This window comes from Curcuma longa, chromosome 17, assembly GCF_044706935.1.
Source record: "Curcuma longa cultivar G26 ecotype Majalengka, Jawa Barat chromosome 17, ITB_CL_G26_1.1, whole genome shotgun sequence".
NCBI classification, from domain to species: domain Eukaryota; kingdom Viridiplantae; phylum Streptophyta; class Magnoliopsida; order Zingiberales; family Zingiberaceae; genus Curcuma; species Curcuma longa.
In genome coordinates this window covers 5334021-5361418 of record NC_133877.1, presented here as the reverse complement: position 1 = coordinate 5361418, position 27398 = coordinate 5334021, and the positions used below count along the sequence as shown (strand labels likewise).

The 27398-nt window shown below is 35.9% G+C and overlaps 4 protein-coding genes across 5 annotated transcripts in view; 2 read left to right on the top strand and 2 right to left on the bottom strand.

Annotated features, from left to right (window-relative positions):
* Positions 1-1734: 1734 nt before the first annotated feature.
* Positions 1735-2589, bottom strand: LOC141848288 (uncharacterized). The gene is made up of 2 exons (XM_074736333.1): positions 1886-2589; positions 1735-1798 (listed from the first exon to the last, which is right to left on the bottom strand). The coding sequence occupies exons 1-2, from the start codon at positions 2587-2589 to the stop codon at positions 1735-1737; spliced, it is 768 nt and encodes a 255-aa protein (XP_074592434.1).
* Positions 2590-7154: 4565 nt separating this feature from the next.
* Positions 7155-27398, top strand: part of LOC141848555 (T-complex protein 1 subunit alpha-like) — a 39909-nt gene continuing 19665 nt past the window's right edge. The window contains exon 1 of the mRNA XM_074736600.1: positions 7155-7199. The gene's annotated coding sequence lies outside the window, so the exon portion shown is untranslated. The remainder of the gene's footprint in view (positions 7200-27398) is intronic.
* LOC141811780 (succinate dehydrogenase subunit 3-2, mitochondrial-like) lies at positions 10438-13422 on the top strand. Its single transcript, XM_074699832.1, has 2 exons — positions 10438-10498; positions 12769-13422. Exons 1-2 carry the CDS (start codon positions 10444-10446, stop codon positions 13113-13115), a joined length of 402 nt encoding a protein of 133 aa, XP_074555933.1. The 5' UTR covers positions 10438-10443; the 3' UTR covers positions 13116-13422.
* Positions 14737-27163, bottom strand: LOC141811402 (uncharacterized). 2 transcript variants are annotated; one of them, XR_012600172.1, is made up of 9 exons: positions 27011-27163; positions 25262-25367; positions 19147-19285; positions 18935-19043; positions 18704-18840; positions 18072-18208; positions 16866-16959; positions 16642-16769; positions 14737-15035 (listed from the first exon to the last, which is right to left on the bottom strand). XR_012600172.1 is itself a non-coding variant. In XM_074699454.1 (9 exons), exons 1-9 carry the CDS (start codon positions 27053-27055, stop codon positions 14981-14983), a joined length of 963 nt encoding a protein of 320 aa, XP_074555555.1. In that variant the 5' UTR covers positions 27056-27163; the 3' UTR covers positions 14737-14980. The 2 variants fall into 2 exon arrangements, 1 of the variants encoding a protein (XP_074555555.1); XM_074699454.1 differs by having other exon boundaries at positions 16853-16959.

Below are 27398 nucleotides of genomic sequence, written 5' to 3'. Positions count from 1 at the left end.
TCCAAGTCACTCAGTCATTCATCCAAGTCTCTTAGCCACTCATTCAAGTCACTCAGTCACTCATCCAAGTCTCTTAGCCACTCATCCAAGTCATTCAGCCACTCATCCAAGTCTCTCGACCATCTTGACCGTCTCATCTCGACACCTCAGTACCTCAACATCTCAGTCATCTCAGCACACTCAGCAGTCTAGTCTCTCAATCCATTCAGCCATCTCATCTCGGCCATTGCTCTGGCCACTCTACACACTCAGCAGTCTAGTAACTCAGCCACTCATCCAAATCTCTCAGCCACTCATCCAAGTTGCTCAGTCATTCATCAAAGTCTCTCAGTCATTCATCCAAATCATCCAAGTCTCTCAGCCACTCATCTAAGTCTCTCGGCCATCTCATTTCAGCCATTGCCCTCATTCAAGTCTCTCAGTCATTCATCCAAGTCATCCAAGTCTCTCAGCCACTTATCCAAGTCACTCAATCACTCACTCAATCACTCCTCCAAGTCAAGACTCATCTAAGCCACTCAATCACTCCTCCAGTCTCTCAGCCACTTATCCAAGTCACTTAGTCACTCATACAAAATCTCTCAATCATTCATCCAAGTCATCCAAGTCTCTCAGCCACTCATCCAAGTCTCTCGGCCATCTCATCTCGGCCATTGCCCTCTCGGCCACTCTGCACAATCAACAATCTAGTCTCTCGGTCATTCATCCAAATCTCTCAGCCACTTATCCAAGTCACTCAGTCACTCATCCAAGTCTCTCAGTCATCTCTCAGTCATCCAAGTCATCCAAGTCTCTCAGTAATCTCATCTCGGCCATTGCCCTCTCGGCTACTCTGCACACTCAGCAATCTAATCTCTCAGTCATCTCATCTCAGCCACCTCGTCTCGACCATCTTATCTCAATCATTGCTCTCTCGGCCACTCTGCACACTCAGCAGTCTAGTCACTCAGCCACTCATCAAAGCCCTCAGCCACTCATCCAAGTCACTCAACCACTCATCCAAGTCAGCTCAACCACTCATCCAAGTCAGTCATTTATCCAAGTCATTCAGCCACTCATCCAAGTTTCTCAGTCATTCATCCAAGTTATTCAGCCACTCATCCAAGTCTCTCAGCCACTCATCCAAGTCTCTCCACCATCTCGGTCGTCTTATCTCGGCACCACGTCTCAGCATCTCAACTATCTCAGCAGTTCATCATCTCAGCACCAATATGGCGAGCCTCGGCCATGTCATCTCGGCACCTCATCTTGGCCATCTTGTATCTCGTCTCGGCACCTCTGCACACTCAGCAGTCTAGTCTCTCGACCATCTCATCTCAGTCACCTCATCTCGGCCATTGTTCTCTCGGCCACTCTACACACTCAACAGTCTAGTCACTCAGCCACTCAGCCAATCCAAGTCACTTAGCCAAGTCTCTCAGTCATTCATTCAAATCACTCAGTCATTCATCCAAGTCTCTCAGCCACTCATCCAAGTCATTCAGTCACTCATCCAAGTCTCTCAGCCACTCATCCAAGTCTCTCGGCTATCTCGGTCGTCTTATCTCGACACCTCGTCTCAGCACCTCAACATCTCAGCCATCTCAGCACACTTAGCAGTCTAGTCTCTCGATCATCTCATATCAGCCACCTCATCTCGGCCATTGCTCTCTCGGCCACTCTGCACACTCAGCTGTCTAGTCACTCAGCCACTCATCCAAGTCTCTCAACCACTCATCCAAGTCTCTCAGCCACTTATCCAGACGACGACGCCGGCATCTCCTCGAACGCCACACGCTCCACACAATTCCCCCATTGCCTGCATGCTCAATTTAAACAATGTACGTACATGTCGATCGACACTCGAACAAAGATTTCTATCGGAATTCTAAATCAAATCATTTACTTTTGGAAGTAGGCAGCAATCTCCTCCTCTGAGAGAGGGGATGCCCTGAGGAAGGCGATGACGAGGGAGCGCTCGTCCACCGAAGCCGCAGCCGTCGAAAATACCGGCATGAAGGGCCTCGCCAACTCCAGCGGCATCGGAGGTGGCGCGGTGTTGCATTGGCGGGCGTCCTCCACCGCCGCCTCGTAACGGCGGAAGGTGGCGAAGAGGGCGTTGTCGAAGAAGAACCTTCCGACGGCGAGGGTCTCGGCGATGCGCTCGGCGGCCTCGTGGCGATGGCAGTTGAAGAAGCCGCAGTTGATGGGGCCGATGGTGGAGAGGGAGGCGATGACGGGAATCGAGAGGACGACGGACTCCCGCGGGGGGAGGTAGGCACGGCGGAGGAAGTCGAGGATGGACTCCGCCTCGGCGGTGAGACGGAGGAAGGCGTCGTCGTTGAAGTTGTTGTTGAGGTAGGGGATGACGTTGATGCCGGTGTTGTCAAGCCAGACGAGGAGCGCGACGATGTTGCGGGCGACGAGCGGAGTGGCGCCGTGGGCAATCAATCTGTCGTAGATATCGCGGTCGATCCTGTGAAAGAGGAGTAGATTGTAAACGGAATTATAGCTGTTGAATTGTGAAAAAGATGTCGACGTCATTGCTGCAGGGGTCGATGATCTGAATCTGGAAGTGTGGAAAAAAGCCATTGCATTGGCGGCGTCCATAGATAGCTAGCGTTGGAATGGACAATGAGAAACGATCAAAGTCCGGAGATGGAAAGAATTATATTAAAGAGGATCTTCGCGCCACGTGTCCACCATCGAGATCGAACAGATGAGAATAGATAGTTCTTTATAGGCAATATCCATTGCATTGGCGTCGACAGCATTTATCGCAAATTTAAAAATTATTTTAGAATTTTATTTTTTTAAAAAAATCAATTATATCGATTCAATTTCAATTTTAAAATTTCTTATTTAATTAAATCAAATAAATCTAATAAATAAATTGCTATATAAATAAATTTATAAATTTTTAATTAAAAGATAAATCTTTTATAATATTTAAAATCAAATTAATTAATATTTTATTCATTCGAATCATTTAATTTTTATTTAAAAATTGATCAATTTAATTATTTAAAAAATTATTTATTTAAATTTAATTCAATTTTAACTTAATACTTCAATTCTATCTGCCGTTGCTACCGGAGTGAATTGTGACTATGAGATGAGACCGAACAAAAGTAACGTGTCGCGTATTAAAGGAGTGGAATTTGAATTAGTCCGATAACAATTAACTAAAAATTGATTTAATATATCAAAAGACTATTAAAAGTAAATAAATAATCATACATTTTCTTAACTGATTTAATTCACTTTTTTCATCATATATTTATACTATAATTGTCTTAATTAACCTCTAGCCAAATATATGTTTACTTTTCGGTATTTCTTTTTTTTTTTTTTAAAAAAAAGTGAAATCCGTCCACCTACACGGTCGGTCTCATGATCATCTGTGAGGAGGTAAATCGAGAAACTACAATTGATCACGACAGAAATATTATTTCACCGAAATTCAAATCTTTATCCTCTTTTACAAGTATGCTTCGTTAATTATAACCAACTCAACTATTACTTTCCAACATTTCATTCTATTATCATCGAGCTCTTAGTATATCAAATAGGATATTATTTTTCCATAAAGCTTTAAAAAAATCTTGGCGAAATTAATGAGTAAAACGTGGAGATGGATTAAAGTAGAATTCATTTTTATATTATTTTGGCGTGTAATTTGAGCCAAACCACAAGCTTATTTATTTATTTATTTAAAACTTTATGGAATTAACTTGTCTTATATATAATCATCTGCATTAATATTATTATAGCTTTTAATCAAATTCAATTATCATTATAATTTATATTAAAATTTTATCTATTTATAAAATTTATACTATTTCTTTATTTTTTTAAATATATTATAAAATAATAAAATTTTAAATTTATAAAAATCTATGAAATTATTTATTTTTGACAATTAAATTTTATATAAGTCAATAATTAAATTTATTTATAAATTAGTCCACAAATATTATTAAACGGTAACAAAACAAACTCATTAATTAATTAATACTTTATTAAATTAAACATCAAATTTATTAATAAAAGTCCGATTCATTTACTATTCTAAAAAGGCTTCTAACGTACAAGATGAATTTGAATATTTGTATTTAGGAGTGAGCAGTCCCTCAATATCCGAATTAATTGAAATATTTAAATCAAAATTGAATAATTTAAAAAATTTTAGACTAACTTAACTTAAAAAAATCCAATAAATCAAACCCACAAAACATCAATTAATTAGATAAAAAATTAAAATAATTAATTTTTTTAATCATAATTGATTGATAATAAATGGTCAAAGCCCACGATAAATTATTAAATATTTTATTCAATTTTTAAAATTTAACATTTGAACAATCAACTACTGACACTATTGACTATTATTTTTGATTTAATCGATTTAATTGAATTTAAAATTTTAAAATTAGGACCGAAGTGAATTATCCAAATTAATAGATATTTAAAAAAATAATATAAATTTCTGAATTAACTAAATCCAACTTTTAAATTTCAATCGGTTCTACCAGTTAACTCTATTTAACCTACCTATTAGTCACCCTTATTTGTATAACTAGTTACAAGTACATGCATCTTTTATTTGTATTTATAGGCTAACAAAATTAATTATAACTCAAATGCATTTATATAGTTATAATAGAGAATTTCCATTTAACTACCGGATTGTAATTTTTTTTTTAACATCTCAATATCAGTGAATAGTATTATTATTTTTCAAAATTTTATAATAAAATTGATTGACCGTAATCGAGAATAATAAAATTGAAAATTTTAAAGTGATGGAATATTAAATATGTCATCGTTAATTTCCTTAAATTTTTTAGAGAACCTCACTAAAAGAAATAATTTTTTAGAGATAAAAATTTATGATTAAATATTTTCATTGTAAATTTACAACAAAATTTACAATGAATAATATTTTTATGGCTAATTAGCAACAACTTTTACAATAAAATCTTATTTGTTACTAATTATGTAACATATAAAATTCGTCGCAACATTTGCGATGAAAATTTATTTTCATCACAGAATAACAAATACTCAATTTTGCTATGAAAATAATTTCGTCGTCAAATTGTGATGAAATTGACGATGAAAAATTTATTCGTCGTTAATTTCGCGATGAATAAATATTTTTTTATCATAGAATTTTACGACGAGCTATTACCCATGAAAATATTTTCGTTACTAAATTTGTCACCAAATAATTTTGTGATGATTTTTTTCATCTCAAAATTCGTTGCAAATGATCTTTAATTTTTTAGTGTAATTAGCGATGAACTTTTTATTTTCGTTGCTACTTAGAGACAAAATTAAATTTCTATCGCTATACTAATTAGCGAAGGATGTTACCGTCACTAGATCAGAGATTGAACAGTGCATTCTGTTTATAATCTTAACGACAGATTTAAATTTTTAACGTTAATTAGCGACGACAATTTTAATATCCATTACTAATATTAGCGATGGATTTCAATTGCGATCACTAATATTAGCGATGAGTATTTAACTCCATTGTTACATTTAATGACGAAAATTAAATCTTTTGTTACTAATTTGCAACTGAATTTAAATCTGTCAATATATGATGTCAACGATTAATTTTTTATCAATGAGGTAAATTGGTCGCTATTTACAAATAACAATCGATTAGTGATAAAATAATCCGTCACTAGGGCTAAATATTCTTGTAGTGTTAAACCAAAATTGAATAAATTAATTTTTTTGAACTTAATTGAATCGATTAAACTTTCATATAAAAAAAAATTTAACCCATAAAATATCAATTAAATCAGTCGAAAATCAACTTTTGATTAAATTGGACTTGAGAGGGAATGAAAGTCCTGAATTACATAATTAGATATTTTAAACTCTCGATTCATATTGGAGTATAGTTTAATTCGATTCATATTGGATAATTTAATTAAATCAATTAAAAATTTAAAATTATTTAATTGAAATAATTAATATTTAAAAAATTAAAATTTTAAATTAATCCAATCAAAATTTTAACTTCAATCGAATTGATTCGATCGATTTAACTGATCTTTTACTCACTTAGCTTTTGAAATAAGCACGAAGAGGTTTCGGTTCTGGGTCAAAATTATGTGAGGTTTCAATTCTGGGGCAAGATTGTAGGGGCAGGTTTTGATAACTTTGGCAGATAAAGAACGTGAGACTTGATGAGAATTGGAATAGATTCATCATCGTGTGGCCGTCATCATCGTGTAGCCGTAGGACCGAATAGAGGTAATATGGATAATTTTATTAATTAGAAATAAATCAACAATTATAATAAAAAGAAAAATCCTAATTTCGTCTAAGACAGTAATTAAAGGTAAACTTAATTATAAGGTAGATGAGAATTGACAAAATATGATAGAATATATATTTTAATTTGTCAATAAAAAATTATAATCTTAGTTATTTATTTCCATAGTTATTATAATTAAAGCAATTACAAATGTAATTACAGTGGTATTGAAATAATTTGAGTAGTTTTAATTAAATTGGTAACATATATTTTAATATAATAATAGTTCATATAAAATTTTTGATAATTAAAGCAATACAGTCTTAGCATCATAACTGTCGTAATGATATTATAATAATAATATTTTTAAAATAATAGAGTGCTTTTAATATTTTTTTAAAAGATGCCCTACTAAAGTGATTATAATTTTCAGCAGATAAATTTATTCAAATAATGTTTAATAAATACATTTTAACAATTTTTAAAAAATATTTCAAGGAACCACATCTGTCGATCTCCAAAGCATGTGACACGGCACATATGCCACCGCATCCTTCCCTGTTACGAGCTGAGACCTCAAAAAACTGCCACATCCATTAGCTCTCCGGACCTGCCCTTCCCTTCTTTATATCTTTCTTTTGTCGTTGCTCGCAGTCCAGGGTTTCCGCTGCTGTCTCCCGACCTCGGCAATGGCGATCGCTGCTCAGACTGCTGACATATTGGGTGAGCGCCAATCCGGTCAAGACGTTCGCACTCAGAATGGTGCGATCTTCTCCCTCTCATCTCACCTCAATACTCTCCCAGCTTTAACTCTACGAGTGCGTTTCCGATTGTTTGTCTTTGATACGCTTTCTTTTGGTGTATTGGTGAGACAGTGGAGGCGTGCCAAGCTGTTGCCAACATTGTCAAGTCTTCTCGCGGACCGGTTGGTCTCGATAAGGTGAAACGCGATATCCGATTAACGACCAATTCAAAAAATCATAAAAAATTTATTATAATTGGATTTAGCGATCAAATTCGAATTCGGTCGCTAAAATTAACGACCGATTTAGATTTTCATCGCTAAATTTAGCTATCGAATTCAAATTCGATCGCAATTTAACGACTGATTTTCACATTCCGTCACTAATTTATAAACCGAATTCGAATTTCATTGTTAAAATTAGCAACCGAACATAAATTCGATCGAACACAATGCCTACTACCGGTTGGTCGCGCTCGGCCACTCCTCTACCAATGCCCGAAATATCGTCGTCATCCTCATGTGGCTCGACACCTTCGACATCAACGCCCTCGCACAACTCCACATCCATGCCAACAGCCCCACCATCGTCTTCGGCATCACCAAGGAAGCCAAGTTCATCCTCAGCTGCTTTCTCAGCGACGAGCCCCCCGTCCTCGATGCCCTCGCCGCCCTCTCTCTCATCGCCTCCTGCCCGCTCAACCTCCTATTCTTCCAACACCACCGCAACTCCATTCGGAGCCTCACCGACATTCTCATTAGCATTGCCCAGGTCATCTTCAACGACAGACTACAGGGCATCTTGACTAGGTACGATACGACGGCGACAGAAGCCTACATGCTGAATCTGTCACCTCTTCAGTTACCGCCGGAGCTGGCGATACCCTCCGTGGACGCCATTGCGAAGCTGTCGACGGTGCCAGAGGACCAACGATCGATCTTTGTCACGTTCTCCAAGAGGCATCCCCGATTAACTACCAATTCAAAAAATCACAAAAAAATTTATCGTAATTGGATTTAGCGACCGAATTCGAATTTGGTCGCTAAATTTAGCGACCAAAATCAAATTCGGTCGCTAAAATTAGTGATCAAATTCTGTTTCGGTCGCTAAAATTAGCGACCGATTTAGATCTCCATCGCTAAATATAGCTATCGAATTCGAATTCGATCGTAATTTAACGACTGATTTTTACATTCCGTCACTAATTTATAAACCGAATCCGAATTTCATTGTTAAAATTAGCAACCGAACATAATTCGGTCGAACACAATGGCTACCACCGGTTGGTCGCGCTCGACCACTCCTCCATCGACGCCCGAAATATCGTTGCCATCCTCATGTGGCTCGACACCATCGACGTCAACGCCCTCGCACAACTCCACATCCATGCCAACAGCCCCGCCATCGTCTTCGTCATCACCAACGAAGCCAAAGTCATCCTCAGCTGCTTTCTCAGTGACGAGCCCCCTGTCCTCGATGCCCCCGCTGCCCTCTCTCTCATCGCCTCCTGCCCGCTCAACCTCCTATTCTTCCAACACCACTGCAACTCCATTCGGAGCCTCACCGACATTCTCATCTGCATTGTCCAGGTCATCTTCAACGACAGACTGCAGGGCATCTTGAATTGGTACGAGACGACGGCGGCGGAAGCCTACAGGCTGAATCTGTCACCTCTTCAGTTACTGGCGATGCCCTCCATGGACGCCGTCGCGAAGTTGTCGACGGTGCCAAAGGACCAACGATCGATATTTGTCACGTTCTCCAATTGGCATCCCCGATTAACGACCGATTCAAAAAATCACAAAAAATTTATCATAATTAGATTTAGCGATCGAATTCGAATTTGGTCGCTAAGTTTAGCGATCGAAATCAAATTCGGTTGCTAAAATTAGCAATCAAATTCTGTTCTGATTTACATTTCCGTCACTAAATTTAGCGATCGAATTCGAATTCGATCGCAATTTAACGACTGATTTTCACATTCCGTTTACTAATTTATAAACCGAATCTGAATTTTGTTGTTAAAATTAGCGACCGAACATAAATTCGGTCGAACACAATGCCTACCACCGGTTGGTCGTGCTCGGCCACTCCTCCACCGACGCCCGAAATATCGTCGCTATCCTCATATAGCTCGACACCATCGACGTCAACGCCCTCGCACAACTCCACATCCACTCCAACAACCCCACCATTGTCTTCGGCATCACCAACGAAGCCAAGGTCATCCTCAGCTGCTTTCTCAGCGACGAGCCTCTCTCATCGCCTCCTACCTGCACAACCTCATCTATTTTTCCAACACCACCGCAACTCCATTCGGAGCCTCACCGACATTCTCATCAGCATTGGCCAGGTCATCTTCAACGATAGACTCCAGGGCATCTTAAATTGGTACGAGCCGACTGCGGCGGAAGCCTACAGGTTGAATCTGTCACCTCTTCAATTACCGTCAGAGCTGGCGATGCCCTCCGCGGATGCCATCACGGAGCTGTCAACAGTGCCAGAGGACCAACGATCAATCTTTGTCACGTTCTCCAAGAGGCATCCCTGATTAACGACCGATTCAAAAAATCATAAAAAATTTATCGTAATTGGATTTAGCGACCGAATTCGAATTCGGTCGCTAAATTTAGCGATCGAAATCAAATTCGGTCGCTAAAATTAGCGATCGAATTCTATTTCGATCGCTAAAATTAGCGATCGATTTAGATTTTCATCGCTAAATTTAGCAATCGAATTCGATCGCAATTTAACGACTGATTTTCACATTCCGTCACTAATTTATAAATCGAATCCGAATTTCATTGTTAAAATTAGCAACCGAACACAAATTCGGTCAAACACAATGCCTACCACCGGTTGGTCGCGCTCGGCCACTCCTCCACCAACGCCCGAAATATCGTCATCATCCTCATGTGGCTCGACACCTTCGACGTCAACACCCTTGCACAACTCCACATCCATGCCAACAACCCCGCCATCGTCTTCGGCATCACCAATGAAGCCAAGTTCATCCTCAGCTGCTTTCTCAGCGACGAGCCCCCCGTCCTCGATGCCCTTGCCACCCTCTCTCTCATCGCCTCCTGCCCGCTCAACCTCCTATTCTTCCAACACCACCGCAACTCCATTCGGAGCCTCACAGACATTCCATTTTTAATAGGGCGAAAGATTCGCCGATCCATACATAGATAGGTCAACTTAATAACTCCGATCTCGAATCGAATGATTCCTCTTTTTTTCTTTTTATCGTTTTTTTGGAAAGAGTTCTTGGGCATATGGTTCATCCGAGATCTACGATCCTGATCTCACTTGGCCGATCCGGATCCGGATCAGCCGATTTTTCCAAGTAGTTACTTCCTTGTGTTTGTGTCTTCGTGTGCACTTTATCAGTGAAGATGATGAAATTTGACATGAACTTATATATTGCTTGACAGGGAAAAAATGGAGAAGAATGCTTGTTTCTTTGTTCATGCAGATTCTTCTTTTGCTCTTCGGGGTATGCTTTTTATAAACTAGATGAACTTGTAGGTATAGGTGGCTTATGATTTTGTCATGTTGGATTGGTCATTCTTTTTCTTTTGAACTCTTGATTATTCAATGCATGCTTATGCTATTATTGTTCTTGTACCTAGTAAGTCCATTGGATGTATATGAGAAGCTTACTGGTTACAATAATTTGGGTCATCATTCCATTTCTTAGGTAGATTCCATAAGTAGGAGCCTCTTATCAAAACCTAAAATGTCGCAAGTTGTGTATAAACATGGATCTTATGACCCTAAAGTCTCCATGACAGACATCTTATTGAATTTAGCTAAAAGGCATTTGCCTATTTTGCTAAAGTATCTTTCAGATTTTCTTCTCAGTGCAATCTAAATATTGTGTTCATAAGGAGACAATCTGAGTCTATGTTTTTAGATGATTAGTTTACTCTCAGCCAAACAGGAACAATGAGAATCGATGGTTAACATTCAATTCCTATTTTTAATACTGCATAACACACCTTAACCATTTATAAATTTTCAAATAAAGGTGGATGACGTTTATACAAACAATCATATTCTTAATACTTTTGGTTTCCATCATTTTAAATGAGATGCTATATGAATCCTTGGATTGTGCGATTATGTCAAGAATGAAAAAACAAAGTTTGAAAATAGAATAAAGTTTTAAACTTTTAATTACAAGGAAAACTTCTAACTATATGACATCTACTATCTACTAAGTTTGTGGCTATCAAACTGCATAAAATTGCTTATCTGTGTAGTTAGAAAGAAAATTATTACTTATATTGGGAATATAGCCTTTCTATTAATTAAACAATGACCCATGGCTAGATTTTTTCAAATATATGTTACTCAATATTTGATCAACACTGCAACTTTTAGAATGTATTCTTGTTTTTATCACTTTTATGGGTTTTGAAAAATTATTTCTCTTTTTTTTTTTCTTTTCTGGCAATGGATAAGCTCAACAGAGATTTCTTGTTTGAGCTTTTTAAGAAACAGACCACAATTATTAATCATGTAATTTAAAATATCTATTATGTGCAATAATTGAACACCTGCTACATGTTTTTGTCAGTTTTAACAGTTTTTTAAGGAAAAAAGTAAGAGTAAATTCACTAATTGATTATTGAAGAAATGTTCCTGTATACCCAGTGGAGCGGAGAGGAGAGAACAAAAGGAGGGGGCAGGAGAGGATTTGATCTCTTACCATTTATTTACCCATGCAGAGAGGGCAGAGTAGATGCAGGTTGATTAGACCAAAATACTCCAAGTCAGGAGTATTATTAGATAAAGTTCTTTTAAAAATAATAGGCATGTTTGTCTTTTCGCCCACTTTTGGGAAGATGAGCCCGACTTCCTTTTTGGAAACTGCAGAAGCAGAAGCCAACTCTGCTCCTTCTGCTACCAAAAGAGTGGAAATAAATAGCAGTAAAAAATCATCACAGTTCAACCTCCTCCTTAGAAATTAATGTATGTTGATGGGATATTGAAATTGAGGAAATTTGTGGGTTCTCGAAGTAGTCTTTCACTGTTACAATCACCAGTGATCATCGACAAGGTATTTTAACTTTGCAATTCCTTCCCATTATTTTTCTTTTTATTTGCTACAGTGGTAATGAGAATAGAGTGTTTATGTTAAAAAAAAAAACTTTTTATATTGGCATAATTGTTTTGATTTTTAAATCTTTTAAATTCGTATTCTTATTTTCTTGATAATGAAAAACCAGAGATGGGTTAAAATGCTATTTGAAATTTCCATTTTTCTAGATTGTGAGTATGGATCAGCATATTATGGAGCTAATTTCTCTTCATCAATTTCTTCTTTGGTTTGTGATAGACCATAACGAGCTTTTGATCTCAAAACTTCTACGATTTTAGGAAATGACTTTGAAATTTCAATATGTTTAGTTACATGAAATGGAGGGAACTTTTTTGCTCCTCGTGTACAATAATACCTGTTAATTGATACAGGCCTAATTCCTTATGGCTGTAATTATTTTAACTACATTATTTAAATATTAAAATTTGCATGTTGTGTTATATTCTATCTTATTATCAATGTTTGTTTGACATTTTAGCGGCCTATTAATTTCTCTCTACTTTGTCCTCTTTTAATATGTATCAGGGCTCTTACTCCTTTATACCGACAATTGCATGAGGGCACTTTGATGGCATTGGCTACATGTGTCGATATCTCTTGTAGGATGCATACCTTATCTTTGGTGTGGTTATGACTGAGATTTTTTCAAAAATATGCAGGTTTTCTCAGTGGTACTTCAGGATACCCAAAGATGGAGAGTCTTCACCAAAAGCTACCTAATGGCTGCCAAAGTTTATCAAAGATCCTCCATGGCTCTAGTTCTATGGTGGAGCCTCAGCCACCTATCTCTACCTATGGACGCCGATCCCTACATGTGACCCGCACCTTATCTGAAGCCACAAGAGGGGTTGTCTCAAACCGTCCTTTGTCCCCTCATCTCCCAGTCAAGAAGCCACAGCTGCGTGCCACATTTTCGATATCCCACAGGATATTTGGAGCTTCTCTGACATCTGCTATTTTGTTGATCCCGATAGCATGGAAGTTCAGTCTTCTGCTTGACGTATAAAGCAGAAGTTGTCATAACTTTCACTGTCGGCACAAGCTCAGTTACCACCTTAGAAAGGGTGGAACATGAACCAGTTTTATGTCATGTTTTGTTTGAATAACTCCCCAAATAAAGGACCAGCCGAGGAGTAAGTTCTGAATGCATCTATCATTCATTATTCGAGTTTATGAATTTCTTTGTTTAATCTTCTAGACGTTGCAGTGTCCATTGACTGTTCTGATGATATTCCACTTAACCTCTGCTTGTAGAAAGGGCTGGAGGTTTTCAGACTAATTCTTATGCTTAAAACTGTTAACAGTTGATTGCATCTTTAATTTACTTCATGAGATGCACATTTATCCGTTGAAGCTAGGAAACAATATATACTGATCCAAAGTTTGGAGATAGTCTCAAGCATCGACTCTGAGACAATGTTCATGTTCGTAATTGTTGTTCAGCTGTTATTTTTGCCCCCAGTTATATTGATGTACACTTGTTCTGAATGATCAAGTGAGAATCGTATGTTGCTATTTTCCCCCCTATTATCTAGTTGCTAAAATCACACTATGGCATACACTTCCAATAGCCCTTCAAAGGACATAATTACCTCCTTTGAGTTGAACTTGCTCATGGTTGCCTCCGGGACAATGGTACAATGGTTTAGATCCTTTGGCAGTCTTCAGAATTTTAGATTCTGAGACTCAGTTGCAGTATATTGTAGAGGTGATTTCTCTTCGACAAGTAGCAAATTAGAGAAAGTGGGATGTTTGTATGGACCACCGTGAATGTTTTTTGATTTATTTTAGTGGTTGATAAGAAATTTTCATGAGGTCAAATCGTTAATTTTAAAATTAATCGATGTAAATTAGATATATATTAGATATATATGGTGTCCAATTTAAAAAAAAATCAATATAAATTAGATATATGATGTCAATTAAAGAGCATGTTTATGATTCTTCCTATTTAAATAGAATGATGTTTTTTTTAGTTCTCTTTTACCTTTTTTTTTTCTCATTATTTGTGTTGTCGATATCATAAGATGCAAAGATTAATATTTAGACAAATATTTTAGATGTTTATGTATGAATGTGTTGTACATTTTTCTATAAATTATATGGATGTGTTTTAATATGTAATTTAAATTGTGCAATGTTAAATGCAAGCATATTGTTAATGGGTTGTTTTAGTCTAAATTTATATAGAAAAAAAAAGAAGTTTTAATTGATTTTGTTTTCATGTTAATGCCAATGCGCTCGTAATGAAAATTGTGGAGAACAAAAAATGCTGTTTGGACGGTTGTGAATTTATTAAATTAATGCTTAATTTTCTTCCTTGGGCTCGAATGTCTAGCATAATTAAAAAGCTTATGAATCATGAAAAATTAAAACCATATATTTGTGAATCGAATCTAGAACTTGGAACTTGCAGATAGGCACAATTTTCTAATAAAAATAAAAATTACGTGCACCGTTTCTAATAAAATGCCATCGTGCTGCAATTTTGTTAAAAAACAACAAAAAGAGTAATAATTATATATCAATTAAGATAGAATTTATAAATATTCGAATACTAGACAAGGTAATCGTCCGTGTTAACTATAATTTATGATTTGAGTTTTATTAAATGGGAGACCCATGGAGACATCTAAAATGAATCTTTATTTTCTTACAGGCAGAATAAGAATTCAAACTTTAAACGCGAAGGGAAGCCCACTAATTAAACCTAATTCCCTTTGCAGTTCTATGCCGAATTTTATGCCATCAAAATCATGGCAAAATGATAATTAACTATACTGTCAACAGATAATATTACACCTCAAACATAAAAAAGAAACAAAATGATGATCCCACTGTGGTTTCGAAAATAATATATTTCTGTTGAACTCATGGCCTATTCATTGTAATGAAATGATAGTAATCTTCTTCACCATAGAGTTTCCTGAAAAACACACAAAAAAAATTTGTCAAAATTCCAAGTACACACATCCATGTTATAGTGCTATAATGAGATGATTTTTTTTTTTTTTTTTGAAAACGAAGCTTCACAAGTACTTTTGCACAGTGAGAATGGTCATCAAGCCATATTGCATCATATGATCGGAATCATGAATCCTATGATTCTAACTAGGATATCAAATATACTACCCCAACTTGAGCAATACAGTTAAGATCAAAGGGTTGTAAGATACAATATTTTTCAGTTGTCAACTTGTCAGTAGCTGAGTACATATGTTGAATAAGATCTTAGGCACAATGTACCTGTGGTGATGTCATCTAGGCAAATAACCAAAGCCTGAAATTTGAAGGCACACATACGTACATTTAAGCAAATAGGCAGCAGATCCCTCAATATGGCATCTCTCCAAGAAGCATTTAATGACTTGTATACCCAACTCGGCTGCGGTTCATGTTTCTGTGCTTTCACTTTATAATGGGTCCAGAATGTGTCGATTGGGAATGAACAAATTGCTTTTATGGTTGAAAAGGTTGTTGAAATTGCACCATGACTAATCTATGTATCATCTCCAGTTACAAGGTTGATTTCCTACTTTCCTCATTGTTTCAATCTTCTCAAAAGCTTAAATAGCATTGGTTTATTTGACATTCTTGTATATAACTTTGAGGCCTAAGTTGGGTCATATTGCCTGAAGTTTCTCATTCAGCCAGAAAATTACATAAATAAAAACATTAGTTTTAATCCAATAAAACAGACTAAACATATTGGACCTTTCGGTCATGTTCCTGGATTTACTTGGATTGCAAAATTTGTTTTTATGGCCTAAAACCAAAGCTTTGCGTATTTAATCAGGAATCCTTAACATTATTTTGGAATCATACTCAATGTTGAGCTTCAATGGGTCTGACTAGCTGTAATTTTAGGCAAGAAAACAGGATTTTAAGCATGAAAGTTGTTTTTTTTCTCTGACATGTGAAGATCAGCATGTCAGACTTCATCCAATGAAAATCTAAAATGACACTAGGTATCTGTAATGTTCCTGCAACGTATACAAGTTGACTGGATTAGCTTGAAGCATTGATCAGTCACCTGGAGATATTATAAAGCCTTGATCCAGCAAAAAGCTATATAATGATGGGTGGATTTGTGTGATCCTTTTGATATGCTCGAGTGTCGATTATTATCTAGCCTGAATGGCAAATTGTGCCAAACTCTTATGTAATAATGAATCCTAGAGGATGAGCCTTGGGAGAGAAATAAAGATTCTCATCTAAGACTTGGTGACTAAGGTATGTGTCATGGTAATAACCCTCTTCTCAGAGAGGAAAAGTTACATGCACTAGAACCCAAATTGGCAAGATCAAGAGCCTAGTTCATCTCACTCTTGTTTTAACAGATTACTTTTGAGTCGTTCCATCAGATGAAATGACCAGAATTCCTAATAAAATGTTTGGGAAAAGGTCTAAAATAATTATCATGAACAAATTCTATAGGGAACATCTATCATAATTTAACTTTAATGGATTCTAAAAACTAATTCACACAGCTACTATATTTTGAGACAGATAACTGGCAGAGTGAAACTTACGCCAAGTCCATGTAAGTGTCAGATTTGTTCACAGCCTTCCCTTCAGCGAGTTCCAGGCAAGAATGGTGTATTATCATTTCTTTCACAGTATACTTTGTACTTTTGATGTCATTGTCCCACAAAATGCACTGTGATTCAATAGAGTTAAGTAAAACTTAGACTATATAGGATAGCGGAAGAAAGAAATTGAAGAATTTAAGATCATGACAACCTTTCTCACATACTCTTTCTTCACCGTGTCCCAAGGCAATTTTCCTTTAGCAGAGAAGATTGAAGTATTCCAAAGTGCCCCTCTAGCTACCATAACAGATGAGGCTCCTGAAACATACTTGATCATTAGAAAGAATATTCAGCCATTTTAGTTTCTAATGGGCTGTTAGTAGCACCATATAGAATCATGTGAAACAGTAATCTGGCATTCTTAAATGATACTGACCTATTATTTTAATGTTTACATGTGAAAGAACATAAAAAATTTTACAAACTTTGATGAAATAAGTGAAAAATCAAGTGAGTAGCCAGCTATATGATGCTGTCCTACACTTTCATCTCTGTAAGTATTCGATAGTTTTCATACAAAATAATGCTAAGAAGCAAATGCTTACAAATATTTCAAGGTTAAGGTTAGTAGAAAATCAAACGGAAGTCACTCATTTCATGTCCAAATGATCTTGGATAAGTTAACTGACCTCAAATCAAATAGTTTTGACACGCATAAAACAAATTTGAAAGAAACATATGATGTTTATCTTCTCTGGGTTGCTGAAGTAACTTGTGACTTTGAAGAAAAACCACGTATAATAAGCATATAAGTATAAAATTTAATTTTCAGGTGAAAATACACATTGAAGCGTAGAAAACTTTTAATAATAAGACAACATTATATCACGATATAGTCCAAGCAAGTTGGAAATGGATTTTTTTCAGATAAAAGTGCATAAAAATGGGGGATAATACAGTTCAGAGTGTTTCTTAGTGCCAAAATCAATGTCTCAAAACTTGCAGGGATTAGTTCATATTCAACAAAAAAGCATGCTGTTTTGATTGTAAGCAATATTTTCATTCACATTAAAGGCTCTTAGCTGATTGCCTAAATTAATCGTATAGACCCTTTCCTTTTTTTTTTCATCCTACCAAAAAGTTAGGACATTAGCAGTAGATAATATAATTAAACTAGCTGGTCCTGGCTTGCCCGCTGGTTGAGGTGGTTAGCTGATACTACTTGGCAGAAGATGCAGATTAGAGTAAGCTTTTGATACATTTTTTAAACATATTTTGCACAGTCTTTTGCTACGTGAATCTCTTTCCCTTTTCTGGATTTTGTTCTCTTAAAGAAGGAGAAGAGAGATGAGTTTTTCTGTTGTTAGCTTAGATGTGAGGTTGGATGAAGAGAATAATAATAATAGTACTGTTATTATTATAACTACTACCTGTAGCATCTTTCATTCGTCCAAAATCTTCATACTCAAAAACATCACCATTAGCTATAACAGGAATAGATAATGATGCTACTACGTCTGCAATCTCATTCCAGTTTGCAGGATCCCTTGGTCTATCTTTGACTTTTCTGCAATAAATAAAAAATAAATCTATGATAAATTTATGAATATATTTAAATTAAGAAACAAGTAGTCATGGTTTGTTGTTAAATTGTATGTACAAAAAACAACCAGATACAACTTTCTTTTACTTTAGTATGTTGTTTGTCGGCACCTTAGTTTTGATCTCTACATTAAATTGGTGAAGTGTCGGTCATAGTGAAATAACAATATAGGAGATTTTGTTGCATCCCCTACGAAAGGAATGTATTAACTCCAATTCCATTATCATACTCAGTCCAGCATGTGTCATTTAAACCATAACAAAAGACCACATGTGCTGTTAAGCATCAAATGAAATTTCTGGCCAGTACCATACAAAGAAGCAAGGGTCAATTTGGTATAATATGCATAGATTGGGCAAGGTTTAGACAATATCATTTCTACTCTAGCCCAGCAGCACAGTTCAAACCAGAATGCCAACAGCTAATTACATCATAATTAATGAAAGAGGGCTTTAATACCTTCCATGGACAGCCAGAGCTGATACGCCAGTCTTTTCAATCCGTCGTGCTAATTCTACAGTTTCTTGAGAAGAAGCAAGAAGCCGAATCTTACAAGTTATGGTTGTATCCAAGTTCCTTCTTAATGTGGTTAAAATCTGCATGATGAAGAAAGTATCAACATCAATTGAACAGAACACTAAGCATGTCGTTAAACTGCAATAACTTCTAAAAAATTAAGACTAGAAGTACATCATGAATAAGTTCTGGTTTAGAGAGTAGTGCAGCACCCATTCCTCCACTGAGGGAGAAAGACTTAGGGCAGCCCATATTAATATCTACCGCTGCTACATCTTTGCACCTGAAAACTAAATAACAACATTAGCAATAAACTTACATGAAGACAACTTTCATAAAATACAAGTGAATGTATCCTAACTGCACAATCACTGTTCAATTCTTACACTATTTGAGCAGCAGAGAGAGCCCTGATAGCATCAGCGGTTCCCATCTGAAATACAACCATGTTCCTCTCAGCACGGCACGTTCTAAATACCACCTCTTTAGTTCCTTTCGCAACAAAGTCAATAGTACCAAGTATCTCTGGATATAACAAACTAGATATCAAGGACTAGAAATGTACTTTCTAGAATGCTAATAAGATATACCAGTTCAGCATGTACATGTGAGTATATGTGGCAAAAGGTGATAACGCTCACCCTAAGCGCCCCTCAATATCGGCCCCACAACGATTTGAAGGGAGGTAAATCATGGTGACCGAGTAACCTCTTTAGGTGGGAGGGATGTTATTTCCCAAGGGATTGTTCCCCCAGGAATTCAATCCCTGCTTTCATATAGCAATCTACCACCTGAGTACCAACTCAGCTATGCCCATGGGAGCTACATGTGAGTATATGTATACATATAAAGCTATCCATATATGTTAGCAATTAGCTGTTGGAAGATGGTGGACTCTCAAAACCTTACTAGGAAGAGAAGAGGAATAAATTTGTATTGCAAAAGACTTCTCTTACAAAAAAAATGACTTGTAATCAACCTTACATGACATAAGTATTTATACTACTCAATAGACATTTCTAGACCACTTATCATTAATTAGATACATGAATTACAAGATTCATGTTTCACTTGGTTCATGTATTTCAAGCATTTATTATGGATGTATTCAAGTTTAATCAACTTTCTAACACTCCCCCTTAAACTTGAATCTTCCTTACTCCAAGCATGAACCTTAATCTTTGAAAATCATCAAATTTGAGTGGCTTTGTAAGAATATCAGCAACTTGATCCATAGTCATCACATACTGAAGTTCAACTTCTTTCTTTGCAATGTATTCTCGTATAAAATGATATCTTGTGTCAATATGCTTGCTGCGTTCATGAAATACTGGATTCTTTGCCAAACTTTGAGCTGACTTATTATCAATCATGATCTTCGTAGCATCTCCTTGTTTGACGTGAAGTTCCTTTAATAATCTTCTCAACCATATAGCATGACAAGTACAAGAAGTAGCTGCAACATACTCAGCTTCACAACTGGATAATGTCACAATAGCTTGTTTTTTTTTTTGAACTCCATGAAATTGGATTATTTCCCATAAAGAATATAAAACCGGTTGTGCTTTTTCTATCATCAATATCTCCAACAAAATCATTATCACAATAACCCATCAACTTGTACTTGTTAGAAGATGAATAAAGAATACCATAATCAAGAGTACCTTTAATATAATGAAGTATCCTTTTTGCTGCTAACATGTGAGATTGAGTTGGATTCTCCATAAATCGACTCACAACTCCAACTGCAAATAAGATATCAGGTCTTGTACATGTCAAATATCTTAAGCTCCCAATAAGACTTCTAAAAGAAGTTGGATTAATCTTTTCTTCTTCTTGCTTTGCTTTGGATAGTTGTGCACCAAATTGCATAGGGGTATTCACTGATTTGCAATTAAACATATTGAATTTCTTAAGAACTTCCTTCGCATATCTTTCTTGAGAAATAAAAGCTCCATCCTTCATTTGCTTAATTTGAATTCCCAAGAAATATGTCATGAGTCCCATGTCAGACACCTCAAATTCATGACTCATCATTATTCTGAATTCTTCAATCATTTTCTGGTTGTTTCCTGTAAAGATAAGATCATCCACATAAATGCAAACAAGTAAGAAATTCTGATCTTCTTCTTTCATCAGAGTGCATACTCATGGATGCATCTCAAGAAACCATTTTCTTGTAAGTAATTATCAAGTCGATGGTTCCAAACTCTTGGTGCCTGTTTAAGCCCATAAAGTGCCTTCTTTAGTTTCAAGACCTTGTCTTCATGCCCTTTAGCCACATATCCAATAGGTTGTTCAATGTAAACATCCTCATTAAGATAACCATTAAGAAAAGCAGATTTAACATCTAACTGATAAATCTTCCAATGCTTTTGAACAGCAAGAGATATCAATAAACGAATTATCTCTAATCGAGCTACCGGAGCAAATACCTCATCATAATCAATACCTTGTTTTTGCTTATAGCCTTTAGCAACAAGTCTTGCTTTATACCTTTCTACTTCTCCATTGGCATTCCTCTTTGTCTTGTATACCCATTTGACTCTAATAGTCTTATGGTCTTTCGGAAGAGATCCTAACTCCCAAGTATCATTCTTCACAATAGCTTCAATTTCTTCATTCATGGCTTCTCTCCATTTTTCATCTTCTTTTGCTTCTTCAAAGCTCAAAGGTTCAACATCTACAAGTAAGCATAATAAATTCATTTCATCAATAGCATGAGTCTCATTATAAATATCATCAAGGCTTCGATATTTTGGAGTCTTTTCTCCTGAAGATGATCCTGGTGTAATCGATAACTCAAGTGTATGTGGAGTTGTTGGTGGAGTAGATTCCTCTTGGGTTTCTTGTTCCATATCAAAGTAAAGAAAGAAATCATAAGACCCTTCTTCCTTGGAACTCCAATTCCACGATGCATCTTCATCAAATTCGACATCTCTGCTAATCATAAATTTTTCTCTGTGTGGATTGTACAATCTGTATCCCTTGGAATTTTCATCATATCCGATGAAAATGAGTTTCTGACTTGGATCATCTAACTTGGATCTTTCTTGTTCATAGATATGTGCAAATGCAATGGATCCAAATACTTGTAAATGTGATACAATTGGCTTCCATCCACTCCATGCTTCTTGAGGTGTCACATTCTTCAAGCTCTTAGTTGGAGATCGATTTGAAAGATACACAACACAAGCCACAACTTCAGCCCAAAACTCCTTAGGCATGTCTTTAGACTTTAGCATACTCCTCGCCATATTAAGTATTGTTCTGTTCTTCCTTTCAGCAACTCCATTTTGTTGGGGTGATCTAGGAACTGTCAAAAGACGACGAATTTCATGCAACTCACAAAAATTGTTAAATTTATTAGATATAAATTCACCACCTCTATCAGTTCTTAATGCTTGAATTTGATATCTACTTTCTTTTTCAACCAGAGCTTTAAATCTTTTGAATGCATCAAATGTCTCAGATTTTTGTTTCAAAAAATAAACTCATGTCTTCCTACTGAAATCATCAATAAAAAGAACAAAGTAGTAACTTTTACTAAGAGATTCAGGCTTGATAGGACCACAAACATCAGCATGAACAAGTTGAAGTGGTTTGATTGCTCTGGAAATAGATTGCTTTGGAAAACTCTTTCTTGGATGCTTGCCAAGTAAGCATGCTTCACATAATTGATCGGGGTGATCAATCTTTGGAATCCCTTTCACCATCTTATGATCTCCCAAAGCTTTGAGTCCTCCAAAATTTAAATGACCAAATCTCATATGCCAAATCCATGATGGATTTTGTATACAAGTCTTCAAGCATATAGGTCCACAATTCTTCAAATCCAATAAGAACATCCTGTTCTTAGTCATAGACACTTTAGCAATAAGGTTAGAATCTTGATCTCGTAACCAAAGCATACAATCTTCCATATGAATCTTGTAATTTCTTTCCAAAAGTTGACCAATGCCTAAGATATTGCTAGTCAATTTTGGAACATAATAAACATCACAAAGAATTTTATGACCACTATTTGTTGTTTCAAGGAGAATGATACCTTTGCCTTCAATTTTGATTTTTGTATTATCTCCAAAGCTTACAAAACCCTTTTTGTTTGTATCAAGCTCCACAAATTTGCTTTTATCACCTGTCATAAGGTTGTTGACTCCATTATCAAGATACCATGTGTTTGTTTTCCTAGTAGAGTCCTCCTTGAGTGTAAGAAACAAGGATTGCTCAACATCATCTTCTTTGTTCTCTATTAGATTTGCCTCTTCATCTTTCATGTTTGAATGACACTCCCAAGTATAATTTCCAAATTTATGACAAGAATAACATTCAATCTGAGATTTATTTTTTCTATCATCATACCTCATATAATTACCTCTTCCTCTTGCTCTTCCAGGACCTTTTGCAAATGTTTGATTTCTTTTATCAAACTGAAAAGGTTGTTCATCTCTTCCTTGACCATGACCATATACTGAACCTCGGCTTCTGCCTTGTCCTTGGGCTCTACCTCGTCCTTGACCTCGACCTCTATTAGAACCCCTTCTTTGATCTTCAAGTTAGTCTTTGCTTGTAACACATGTTCTGATTGTTCTTGCTTTCCACGGTTCATCCTTTCTTCATAAGCCCGTAATGATCCGTTTAATTCATCAACGGTCATAGTCTCTAAATCTTTGGATTCTTCAATTGCAACAACAACATGATTAAATTTTGTACTAAGAGAACGTAGTACCTTTTCAATCACCCGAACATCAGACACAGTTTCTCCAAGTCTCTTCATTTGATTGACAATAGCAAAGACTCTTGTAAAATAGTCGGAGATATGTTCACTCTCTTTCATAAAGAGTGATTCAAACTCAGCCCTTAGAGTTTGAAGTAGCACCTTCTTCACCTTGTCCACTCCCATAATAGAGTTGCGAAGCATCTCCCACGCTTTCTTTGATGTTGTCTCATTGGATATCTTCTCGAACATGTCATCATCCAAACCTTGATGGATGATAGTGAGACCATATTGATCTTTCTTTCTTTCTTTCTCTACCGCATCCTTTTAGTTTTGAGGTAGAGTTGCCACATTTAAGGGCTCTTCAAAACCATGCTCAACAATATCCCATACTCCTTGGGATCCAAGTATAGCCTTCATTCTAAGCGACCAATTCTCATAATTGAGCTTCGTAAGTTGGGGGTATTGGAAAGAAAAGGATTTTGATGCCATAAACTCTGATACCACTTTATTGGAAGATGGTGGACTCTCAAAACCTTACTAGGAAGAGAAGAGGAATAAACTTTTATTGCAAAAGACTTCTCTTATAAAAAAAATGACTTGTAATCAACCTTACATGACATAAGTATTTATACTACTCAATAGACATTTCTAGACCACTTATCATTAATTAGATACATGAATTTATTCTACATGAATTACAAGATTCATGTTTCACTTGGTTCATGTATTTCAAGCATTTATTATGGATGTATTCAAGTTTAATTCAACTTTCTAACATTAGCATTATCAACAGAAGATGGAAATAGAAAGTGAAACATTAATGTCTCACAATATTTTCTAAATAAAAAGAATCCATTCACTACTATCAAAAATCAAGGACCAGTCAGTAATGATAAATTTAATACCTAGTACATTAAAATTCTACCGTTTAATTTAAAAATGAAAATTAATCCATGTGAATTGGGGTTTAATCCAAGGGTGGGGGAAAGTGTTTATTAAAGTATGACATGAAGGGAAATTGCTTGCGATTTGAACTCGAGCCATATTCATATTAGAGACAAACCGGGCACATGAGTGAATTGGTAGTTCAGTTGAACTGAACCTAATTGTTTGATTAATTAGAAACCAGGGTTCTGATTTGAGTTAATTGCTAAATCTATCATGAATTATTCAAGTTTTAGAAAATCTTTCATATACTTTCATATTCATCAAATCTATCAGACTACTAAAGTAAGGACCTTTGTTGCCAAAGTTTGGGTTTGAAACCAACCTTCATTCAAATGTGAATGTGTGGGCTCTCCTAGCTAGTTTTTTTCCCCTAAAATACATATATCATCCATTATCTTTCCATCCTTTTGCTACTAAATTGATGACACTTAAGTGCACCAATTCATTCAATTTATCCACATTTGTATGCTAACTTGTTTAATAAAAAACATTTTAAAATTATTTCTAATAAATAACAAATTATTAATAAGCATTATCTCTTCCCCTAACCATTCACCAATTCCTTCCCTTAACCCTTTTCTTTCAAATTCCAGGAAAAGAAATTTAAATATTAGTAACAAATCAAGGATTTAGACAAATGCACTAGTAGAGAGATGTAAAAAAGGATGGAAGCCTGTAGATAAATTGATATCAAGGAAAAGAAATGACTCTAAGTCATCACAAGCCTAACAAATATGGATCCAACCCCATGTAAACAAGAATGTCAATATTGGTATGAATTCACATTTAAAATTGCAGCTATTAGGCACTTATCCAGTGGCTAAGCTTAGTACCATTTAGGCGCCGTTCGCATTTGACTAATCTGTGATCTATTATCTCCTCCCCATAAGTTATATCAGCACCATATTCAGCAGCAAGTAACCTAAACGGTAGAGTGCCCTGCAAGAAGATAATTTAACTTAAATTTTAACAAGTAACAAATTTTCCATATCGATAATTCCTATGAGAAGAATAAGAACTGCATAAACAGAAGAAGAAACAACAGATTCAATAAACATTTGCAACTGTAGCATGATTAGAAAGTTATTTCACTAACTGATCAAACTAACAGTCAGGTCTTATGATGAGAACTGTCACTGCAGCCTAAACAGTAAATGAAACAAAAGATCTCCATTTTTACTTATAACTTATTAATATTTCTATCTTCCAATTGATTTATACATTGTCGACAAGAAGGATATCTAGATTATCATTAACCGTATAAAGATCAGAAGTTAAAACTGGTATAAAAACATTTGTATCTCTTGATCTAAATGGGATATTTTATATGTTATCAAATGATTAGTAATACTTCATTAATCAGAGTATTTGTAATTAGAAATAGCAAGTATAAAACTGGTATAGCAAAAAGAGAATGTTAAGATAAATGTGCAGAATTCCTACAAAGTTACAACCAGAGATACTACAACTGGGAGCAATTAGGTGAGAACCCCATAGATGATAAAATATTTTATAAAATATGTTAAGATGATTTAAGCATGTCCAAGAAAGATGAATACACATGAGAGTTACAGGGACACTTGAAAAAACTTGAATATTTAAGGTAATTAAGCAAAAGAATTGAATGGGTAATAAAGCCTCTCTTACAGTTAAAATACATGGAGGTCCAACTGACCAAAATAGAGCCAATCTCAGCTTCTTGTTTTTGACAGTAATAGTCTCAATTGTGTGGATGAGGAAGTAGTAAATAAAATTTACTAACACATTTTGTTGGAGAGGATGTGTCTTGTTCTACAAAAATATGGAAATCTAACCACATCTAACTGCTTGAGCTAAGCAAGCAAAGAATGAAAATCACAAGGTTTCTTATTCACGTACAATTGAGTAATTATTAGGAAATTCTAACAAGATCCCAAATTAACGGAATTCCCCTCGTTTCCCACCCTAGCTATTTCATTGGTTTCCTTATCTGCATCCAACTGACAGCAAAATTTACAATTATAGATTCTAACTGAAAGAGAAAAAAAAAACAAGGTTGTTGTTAATCCTATATAGTGCTTAACTAAAAACCATCTTGAAGAGAGAGAAAGTTATTGAAATCACAAGTTCATCTATACTATAGTCCAGTGAGGGACAATTTTATATCTATGCTGATGTGACAAGAATATAATTTCCTTAGTCCTCGAGGAATCATGGCTACGTAATTTCCAATCAAAAAGAGTTGAGATGCACCATCTTCTCCTATTAGCCCAATGGCATCTCTTACATATCTAACGCAGCTTCGAGATTGCTACAGTTGAATAAAAATAAATAAACAAATGAAGGACGATTTTATGGAACTAGGGATCTACACATCTTAGACATTAATTCTACTATGCTATGAAACCCTAACTTCTTCGAGTGCCTGGTGGCTTCCGTCTCTAGGAAGATCTCGATCTCAATCAAAAAAGAATCCCGAATAAGTGCAAATAAGATGAAAATCCGTAGCGTCCGAGTACACAAATCAAAACGAGTCGTCGAATAGGATGCAATAGCTAAGAAACAAAAGGAAGAGGAGGGGTGCATGAGGACGAGCGACGGACCACTCGGACCATGGGGGCAAGAACCAGCTTGTTATGGTAATCCATAACCGCCGGAGCTTCGCGTCGTCTGCTTCCTGGTCGGCGATTTTTATGCTTGGCGCAGTGGTATTGTCCTCCGACGCCGCCGCCACGTTCAGCGTCGAGAGCGAAAGAGAACGGGCGAAGAAAGCGGGTTGCAAGTAGGGAGACTTGCTTAAAAATACCCAATAGAAAACTTATCTTTGTGGTCAGTCTCCACTCATGAATTTCTTTGCATGCACTCCCCAATCTTCACAATCTTTTGTTTCTAACTCCCTCAATACATAAATTTACAAATTTACCCTCCACCTCCTGCTATCTTTTCCTTCTCTTGAAAATATTTTCCTCGATAAATGACTGTCTTTTCCCC